Below are 10,000 nucleotides of genomic sequence, written 5' to 3'. Positions count from 1 at the left end.
AGGAACTGTGCAGTCAGTCTTTAGGCTTTTGACGGGATGTACGGTTGAAATAAAAAAGGGTCTTTTTTCCTTCACACTTTTGATTGATTGATTGGAACTTTTATTAGTAGATTGCACAGTACAGTACATATTCCGTACAATTGACCACTAAATGGTAACACCCGAATACGTTTTTCAACTTGTTTAAGTCAGGTCATGTGACCACCTGGCTCTGTTTGATTGGTCCAACGTCACCAGTGACTGCATCTGATTGGTGGAACGGAGTGAACGTCACCAGTGACTGTATTTGTTGAAACGCAGGCACTATGAAGGTCTGTCTGACAGACCAAAACAAACAAAGCGTGCATTAACAGATCGATAAAAATTAGTAGCGAGTAGCGAGCTGAATGTAGATAAAAGTAGCGGAGTAAAAGTAGCGTTTCTTCTCTATAAATATACTCAAGTAAAAGTAAAAGTATGTTGCATTAAAACTACTCTTAGAAGTACAATTTATCCCAAAAGTTACTCAAGTAGATGTAACGGAGTAAATGTAGCGCGTTACTACCCACCTCTGGTGTCTATACCTCCGTGGCGGAGGCTCCGCCGAACCCCTGAGGCCGACTCACCGAACCCCTAGGGTTCCTTCGAACCCAGGTTAAGAACCACTGCTCTAGTATTTGGCTCTCTATTAGATGCAATGTTATTGGGACCATGATTTATGTCATCACTTGTTCACACCTCCTCATATGGAAGATCATTTTCCTTGTTGGTGTCTCAAGAAGGGTAGAAATACAAGAACACACACACACACACACACATACACACACACACACACACACAGACACCATCTAAGGAGGTGTGAGAGAGGACGATGGGAGGAGAAAGTTGCAGACATGGAGCAGAAATGTCAGCAGGGAATGATGGGAAAGACCCTCTGTTATGTTTTATGTGGGAGGACATATGTTCAGGCACAGTATAGTACAGTACAGTACAGTATAGACCAGTACAGTACATGCACACACTTTAATGATCATGATTAATGATCATGGTCAATCACTACTGACATTGTTGTACATTTGAACTATGTCTAGTACTATCCTCACAGGTCATGTTGTATACAATTGTACACGTGTTTTAGTCCATTTCATTATCCATCCATCCATCCATCTTCTTCCGCTTATCCGAGGTCGGGTCGCGGGGGCAGCAGCCTAAGCAGGGAAGCCCAGACTTCCCTCTCCCCAGCCACTTCGTCCAGCTCCTCCCGGGGGACCCCGAGGCATTCCCAGGCCAGCCGGGAGACATAGTCTTCCCAACGTGTCCTGGGTCTTCCCCGCGGCCTCCTACCGGTCGGACGTGCCCTAAACACCTCCCTAGGGAGGCGTTCGGGTGGCATCCTGACCAGATGCCCGAACCACCTCATCTGGCTCCTCTCCATGTGGAGGAGCAGCGGCTTTACTTTGAGCTACGCCCGGATGACAGAGCTTCTCACCCTATCTCTAAGGGAGAGCCCCACCACCCGGCGGAGGAAACTCATTTCGGCCGCTTGTACCCGTGATCTTGTCCTTTCGGTCATAACCCAAAGCTCATGACCATAGGTGAGGATGGGAACGTAGATCGACCGGTAAATTGAGAGCTTTGCCTTCCGGCTCAGCTCCTTCTTCACCACAACGGACCGATACAGCGTCCGCATTACTGAAGACGCCGCACCGATCCGCCTGTCGATCTCACGATCCACTCTTCCCTCACTCGTGAACAAGACTCCGAGGTACTTGAACTCCTCCACTAGGGGCAAGATCTCCTCCCCAACCCGGAGATGGTACTCCACCCTTTTCCGGGCGAGAACCATGGACTCGGACTTGGAGGTGCTGATTCTCATCCCAGTCGCTTCACACTCGGCTGCGAACCGATCCAGCGAGAGCTGAAGATCCTGGCCAGATGAAGCCATCAGGACCACATCATCTGCAAAAAGCAGAGACCTAATCCTGCAGCCACCAAACCGGATCCCCTCAACGCCTTGACTGCGCCAAGAAATTCTGTCCATAAAAGTTATGAACAGAATGGGTGACAAAGGGCAGCCTTGGCGGAGTCCAACCCTCACTGGAAACGTGTCCGACTTACTGCCGGCAATGCGGACCAAGCTCTGACACTGATCATACAGGGAGCGGACCGCCAAAATCAGACAGTCCGATACCCCATACTCTCTGAGCACTCCCCACAGGACTTCCCGAGGGACACGGTCGAATGCCTTCTCCAAGTCCACAAAACACATGTAGACTGGTTGGGCAAACTCCCATGCACCCTCAAGGACCCTGCCGAGAGTATAGAGCTGGTCCACAGTTCCACGACCAGGACGAAAACCACACTGTTCCTCCTGAATCCGAGGTTCGACTATCCGGCGTAGCCTCCTCTCCAGTACACCTGAATAGACCTTACCGGGAAGGCTGAGGAGTGTGATCCCAAGATAGTTAGAACACACCCTCCGGTTCCCCTTCTTAAAGAGAGGAACCACCACCCCGGTCTGCCAATCCAGAGGTACCGCCCCCGATGTCCACGCGATGCTGCAGAGTCTTGTCAACCAAGACAGCCCCACAGCATCCAGAGCCTTAAGGCTCCAATAACAGAACACCACTCGGGTTCAGATCCGGGCGGCCATTCTTCCCAATCACGCCTCTCCAGGTTTCACTGTCGCTGCCAACATGAGCATTGAAGTCCCCCAGTAGAACGAGGGAATCACCCGGGGGAGCACTTTCAAGTACTCCCTCGAGCGAATCCAAAAAGGGTGGGTACTCTGAGCTGCGGTTTGGCGCGTAAGCGCAAACCACAGTCAGGACCCGTCCCCCCACCCGAAGGCGGAGGGAAACTACCCTCTCGTCCACCGGGTTAAACTCCAACGTGCAGGCTCTGAGCCGGGGGGCAACAAGAATTGCCACCCTAGCCCGTCGCCTCTCATTGCCGGCAACGCCAGAGTGGAAGAGAGTCCAGCCACTCTCGAGAGAACTGGTTCCAGAGCCCTTGCTGTGCGTCGAAGTGAGTCCGACTATATCTAGCCGGAACTTCTCAACCTCGCGCACTAGCTCAGGCTCCTTCCCCCCCAGCGAGGTGACGTTCCACGTCCCAAGAGCTAGCTTCTGTAGCCGAGGATCGGACCGCCAAGTGCCCTGCCGTCGGCTGCCGCCCAGCTCACAATGCACCCGACCTCTATGGCCCCTGCTATGGGTGGTGAGCCCATTGGAGGGGGGACCCACGTTGCCTCTTCGGGCTGTGCCCGGCCGGGCCCCATGGGGACAGGCCCGGCCACCAGGCGCTCGCCATCGTGCCCCACCTCCGGGCCTGGCTCCAGAGGGGGGCCCCGGTGACCCGCGTCCGGGCGAGGGAAATCTGGGTCCTTTATTTTTATTCGTCATGGAGGTCTTCGAGTTATTTTGCACAAGTAACTTTTAAATAATTGTTTGTGATTGTCACAATAATTATTGTAATCCATTTTATACTCCCTCATTGTTTTGCATCATTGCACTTGGTTTAAAAAAAATATGTGTTGTCATGTGACTTTATATGTACTAATATCGTTTTTTTTCGGAGTATTAGTCGCACCGGAGTATAAGTCGCACCTGCCGAAAATGCATAATAAAGAAGGAAAAAAACATATATAAGTCGGCCAAACTATGAAAAAAAACTGCGACTTATAGTCCGAAAAATACGGTAAATATGTACTAATAAATATGTAGTAATATATATGTAGTAATATGTAGTGTATATGTACATGTATAGGTCATGTCATACTTGCCAACCCTCCCGGATTTTCCGGGAGACTCCCGAAATTCAGCGCCTCTCCCGAAAACCTCCCGGGACAAATTTTCTCCCGAAAATCTCCCGAAATTCAGGCGGAGCTGGAAGGGGGCGTGGCCTCCAGCTCCGCCTAAATTTCGGGAGATTTTACATGCGGACCTGAGTCCGCTTTCCCACAATATAAAGAACGTCTACAGTAAAGCAGTCCGTCTGCCGTAAACAGCAATGTTGTGACACTCTTAAACAGGACAATACTGCCATCTAGTGCATTTGATGAAAGCACTTTTGTGCGTGCCACACAGCAATGCATCATCAGAGAGGGTGTTCAGCATGGTTAGAAAGATAGTGACAGAGAATAGAACAAGGATGGACAATTCAACCCTTAACTCAACAATGAGTAGATGAGTGTTATGTGTGTTTATATGTGCAAATAAATGAACACTGAAATTCAAGTATTTCTTTTATATATATATATATATATATATATATATATATATGAAATACTTGACTTGGTGAATTCTAGCTGTAAATATACTCCTCCCCTCTTAACCACGCCCCCGCCCCAACCACGCCCCCCGCACCCACCCCCCACCTCCCGAAATTGGAGGTCTCAAGGTTGGCAAGTATGGGTCATGTCCTCCATGGTGTTGACTCACATGTGACTTTGGCCCTCAGTGGAGTGAAGGTGTTCCTCAGGGTCGAACTCTTCTGCTCCACAACACACAACAGTAATAAAAACCTTCAACACTGTGTACTCGTATGTAATGTAAATGTACTATGATGTATGAGAAAAGACAAGCCCACCTCCTGCAGCCCTGGCTGCCTGCGTGGAGGAGTGCAGGACGTGAGAGATGTGAGCAGCACGACAACACGCCTCGCTGGCCAGGATGTCCGAGCGAGAGTAAACTTGCTTGCCTGCAGCCTGACAGGATGCAAACATAAACAAGCGGGAGCATAAATGATGCAAACATAAACAGGCGGGAGGATAAATGATGCAAACATAAACAGGCGGGAGCATAAATGATGCCACCTGTCACAGATGTGGAATAATGTTATTGTTCCTGCTGTTAGGTGGTCTACAAAGTACCTTAGCAGGACTGTTAGGTGGTCTACAAAGTACCTTAGCAGGACTGTTAGGTGGTCTACAAAGTACCTTAGCAGGACTGTTAGGTGGTCTACAAAGTACCTTAGCAGGACTGTTAGGTGGTCTACAAAGTACCTTAGCAGGACTGTTAGGTGGTCTACAAAGTACCTTAGCAGGACTGTTAGGTGGTCTACAAAGTACCTTAGCAGGACTGCACACAGTCGTCTCCTCCTGGCCACACAATGTGTTTGTCCTCTGATGACTGCACTGCAACTCTTCTGCACTGTCCATGGCCATGATGTCTAGACTTAGTCTGACACAGGAACACATTTGCACACATTAGTCTGACACAGGAACAAATATACACACATTAGTCTGACACAGGAACACATATACACATATTAGTCTGACATAAGAACAAATATACACACATTAGAATGTAGATAACAGTTGATATTGTCATTCAACAAAACATTTATAATCACATTCAGCAGTAAGTAGTGACAATTACTTTCATAAAAGGTTATTCCCAAATGAAAGGAATAATGTGTCGTGTGTTTATATTTCATCATTTTAACTTTGATGTATTTGAGGTATTTGTTGTCTTCACCAACATGGCCTGAAGTCAAAGCTGTGTGCTCTGGGTGTTGTTGACTTTACTGTCTCCAAGTCTGCCTAGCAACAACACGCCCAGCAAATCAAGTTTATGACACACAGCACATCGTTGATTACCATTTTTGAAAACAATTTTAGATCAATTATTATTTTAATTAAAGTAGATTAATTCACAAATGATCAATTCAATTATTTTATTTACATATTTATTATGACAAGTATTTAAAAATAATAATAATAATAATAACCTTGATATATTAGGTTGGAAAGTATTTAATCGTGTTTGATCTAATTGTGATTATTATTATTTTAATTCATTTTTATTTAATATGAATTTTAATCATTTTTGATAATTTTTATTGTGTTCACTGTGATACATTTTTGTTGTGTTAATGTTCAACACAATTTCCACAAGAACATCAAATCTAGCCATTGTTAGAAAAAAAAAAAAGTCAGAGTTTTGAAATGGGTGGACAGGAAGTTATGCAGCAAGTCTTTTTCTGCCTTGCACATTGCACACGTATTCAGTAAGTACACAATGCTCACCGCAAACTAGTCATGTGTGCACTTACGCAAATGACAATCACAACATGCATCGTTTCTTATTCTCTCCTTTTTAACCCTGAATTGCCACCACAACGTAAGTAACAGTAAGTATACTACATTTTGTTGTACAAAACCCCAAAAGCGATGAAGTTGTCACGTTGTGTAAATGGTAAACACAAAGAGAATACAACAAATCCTTTTCAACTTATATTCAATTGAATAGACTGCAAAGACAAGATATTTCTTTTAACAAGACTCAGTAAAGGTTTGGCCAAAAGCAGTGAAGTTGTCACGTTGTGTAAATGGTCAATAAAAAGAGAATACAACAAATCCTCTTCAACTTATATTCAATTGAATAGACTGCAAAGACAAGATATTTCTTTTAACAAGACTCAGTAAAGGTTTGGCCAAAAGCAGTGAAGTTGTCACGTTGTGTAAATGGTCAATAAAAAGAGAATTTCAACAAATCCTCTTCAACTTATATTCAATTGAATAGACTGCAAAGACAAGATATTTCTTTTAACAAGACTCAGTAAAGGTTTGGCCAAAAGCAGTGAAGTTGTCACCTTGTGTAAATGGTAAATAAAAAGAGAATACAACAAATCCTCTTCAACTTATATTCAATTGAATAGACTGCAAAGACAAGATATTTCTTTTAACAAGACTCAGTAAAGGTTTGGCCAAAAGCAGTGAAGTTGTCACGTTGTGTAAATGGTCAATAAAAAGAGAATACAACAAATCCTCTTCAACTTATATTCAATTGAATAGACTGCAAAGACAAGATATTTCTTTTAACAAGACTCAGTAAAGGTTTGGCCAAAAGCAGTGAAGTTGTCACGTTGTGTAAATGGTCAATAAAAAGAGAATACAACAAATCCTCTTCAACTTATATTCAATTGAATGGACTGCAAAGACAAGATATTTCTTTTAACAAGACTCAGTAAAGGTTTGGCCAAAAGCAGTGAAGTTGTCACGTTGTGTAAATGGTAAACACAAAGAGAATACAACAAATCCTTTTCAACTTATATTCAATTGAATAGACTGCAAAGACAAGATATTTCTTTTAACAAGACTCAGTAAAGGTTTGGCCAAAAGCAGTGAAGTTGTCACGTTGTGTAAATGGTAAACACAAAGAGAATACAACAAATCCTTTTCAACTTATATTCAATTGAATAGACTGCAAAGACAAGATGTTTCTTTTAACAAGACTCAGTAAAGGTTTGGCCAAAAGCAGTGAAGTTGTCACGTTGTGTAAATGGTAAACACAAAGAGAATACAACAAATCCTTTTCAACTTATATTCAATTGAATAGACTGCAAAGACAAGATATTTCATGTTCACACTGAGAAACATTGTTATTTTTTTGCAAATAATTTGATGCCTGCAACATGTTTCAAAAAAGCTGGCACAAGTGGCAAAAAAGAGTGAGAAAGTTGAGGAATGCTCATCAAAGACTTATTTGGAACATCCCACAGGTGAACAGGCAGATTGGGAACAGGTGGGCGCCATGATTGGGTATAAAAGCAGCTTCCATGAAATGCTCAGTCGTTCACAAACAAGGACGGGGCGAGGGTCACCACTTTGTCAACAAATGCCTGAGCAAATTGTTGAACAGTTTAAGAACAACATTTCTTAACCAGCTATTGCAAGGAATTTAGGAATTTCACCAACTACGGTCCGTAATAACATCAAAGGGTTCAGAGAATCTGGAGAAATCACTGCACGTAAGCCATGATATTACGGACCTTCCATCCCTCAGGCGGTACTGCATCAAAAACCGACATCAGTGTGTAAAGGATATCACCACATGGGCTCAGGAACACTTCAGAAAACCACTGTCAGTAACTACAGTCCGTCGCTACATCTGTAAGTGCAAGTTAAAACTCTACTAAGCAAAGTGAAAGCCATTTATCAACAACACCCAGAAACGCCACTGGCTTCACTGGGCCCGAGCTCATCTAAAATGGACTGATGCAAAGTGGAAAAGTGTTCTGTGGTCTGGCGAGTCCACATTTCAAATTGTTTTTTTGGAAGCTGTGGACGTCGTGTCCTCCGGACCAAAGAGGGAAAGAACCATCCGGACTGTTCTAGGCGCAAAGTGTAAAAGGCAGCATGTGTGATGGTATGAGGGTGTATTAGTGGCCAAGACATGGGTAACTTACACATCTGTGAAGGCACCATTAATGCTGAAAGGTACATACAGGTTTTGGAGCCATCCAAGCAACGTTATCTTGGACGCCCCTGCTTATTTCAGCAAGACAATGCCAAGCCACGGGTTTCAACAGCGTGGCTTCATAGTAAAAGAGTGCGGGTACTAGACTGGCCTGCCTAGTCCAGATATTGAAAATGTGTGAAGGCTAAAATATGAGAAGGGAGACTGTTGAACAACTTAAGCTGTACATCAAGCAAGAATGGGAAAGAATTCCACTTCAAAAATGTGTCTCCTCAGTTCCCAAACCTTTACTGAGTCTTGTTAAAAGAAATATCTTGTCTTTGCAGTCTATTCAATTGAATATAAGTTGAAGAGGATTTGTTGTATTCTCTTTTTATTGACCATTTACACAACGTGACAACTTCACTGCTTTTGGCCAAACCTTTACTGAGTCTTGTTAAAAGAAATATCTTGTCTTTGCAGTCTATTCAGTTAAATATAAGTTGAAGAGGATTTGTTGTATTCTCTTTTTATTTACCATTTACACAACGTGACAACTTCACTGCTTTTGGCCAAGCCTTTACTGAGTCTTGTTGAAAGAAATATCTTGTCTTTGCAGTCTATTCAATTGAATATAAGTTGAAGAGGATTTGTTGTATTCTCTTTTTATTTACCATTTAAACAACGCGACAACTTCACTGCTTTTGGGCTTTTGTACTTCTCAGTTTCAATGTTCTCATGTATTCACAAGCCTCAGTGTACTGTAAGTGTAGGATTTGGAACACAGCAGATTCAGCAGGTGAATACAAAGTAAGAGCAGTGAGGGTAAGATAGAGTGTGCTGTACCTCCTGGCCAGGTTGATGGGGGCCACCGGGACCCCCCAGCTGTGTCGCCGGGACGTGGACATGGATCTTGCTAAACCGGGGAAACTGTCCACCTCGGAATGTTCGGTGTTCTGCTTTGTTTTGGTGCTCTCCGTAGTTTCCGTGGCTCCCAGCAGTCCGCTCAGATGAATTGTCAACCTCAGCCCGACCCCGGGGCCCGAGGAGTCCGTCACACAGCTGGGGGGGCGGTTGGGACGCAGCTGGGTGACCACCAGGGTGCCCCCGGGTGCCTCCTCAGTAGGGGGCGCCAGTGAGGGCGATGGGGGCGCTGTGGTCTGGGAGCCGCTGTCTTTTAGGGGCCCTGCAAGGTCAGCATTCAGGTGCCTGAAGTAGTCCGAGTCTCCCAAAGAAGAGCTGAGGTCTTCCACGCTGCTGCTCACTTCCACGCCTCGTAGGTCGCCCTCGCTCACCACCGAGATCCTGTCCTGCAAACATGGACCACAAACATGTGACCAGTCTGTGGAGGTCATGCACCACCTTGACTAATCTGTGGAAGTCATGCACCACCTTGACCAGTCTGTGGAGGTCATGTACCACCTTGACCAGTCTGTGGAAGTCATGCACCACCTTGACCAGTCTGTGGAAGTCATGCACCACCTTGACCAGTCTGTGGAAGTCATGCACCACCTTGACCAGTCTGTGGAAGACATGCACCACCTTGACCAGTCTGTGGAAGTCATGCACCACCTTGACCAGTCTGTGGAAGTCATGCACCACCTTTGACCAGTCTGTGGAAGTCATGCACCACCTTTGACCAGTCAGTGGAAGTCATGCACCACCTTTGACCAGTCTGTGGAAGTCATGCACCACCTTTGACCAGTCTGTGGAAGTCATGCACCACCTTTGACCAGTCTGTGGAAGTCATGCACCACCTTGACCAGTCTGTGGAAGTCATACACTACCTTGACTAATCTGTGGAAGTCATGCACCACCTTTGACCAGTCTGTGGAAGT

At 45.1% G+C, this 10,000-nt stretch overlaps 1 protein-coding gene across 7 annotated transcripts in view; it reads right to left on the bottom strand.

The window, feature by feature from the left end:
• Nucleotides 1–10,000, bottom strand: part of arhgef18b (rho/rac guanine nucleotide exchange factor (GEF) 18b) — a 224,702-nt gene that overhangs the window by 179,026 nt on the left and 35,676 nt on the right. For all 7 annotated transcript variants that reach the window (XM_061976196.1, XM_061976189.1, XM_061976191.1 and 4 more), the window contains 4 exons: nt 9,009–9,472; nt 5,051–5,162; nt 4,570–4,687; nt 4,422–4,473 (listed from right to left, as the gene is read on the bottom strand). In XM_061976196.1, coding sequence (XP_061832180.1) covers nt 4,422–4,473; nt 4,570–4,687; nt 5,051–5,162; nt 9,009–9,472 — 746 coding nt within the window. The remainder of the gene's footprint in view (nt 1–4,421; nt 4,474–4,569; nt 4,688–5,050; nt 5,163–9,008; nt 9,473–10,000) is intronic.

Source organism: Nerophis lumbriciformis, linkage group LG14, assembly GCF_033978685.3.
Source record: "Nerophis lumbriciformis linkage group LG14, RoL_Nlum_v2.1, whole genome shotgun sequence".
In the NCBI taxonomy this organism is placed as follows: domain Eukaryota; kingdom Metazoa; phylum Chordata; class Actinopteri; order Syngnathiformes; family Syngnathidae; genus Nerophis; species Nerophis lumbriciformis.
This window is presented reverse-complemented; position numbering and strand designations above follow the sequence as displayed.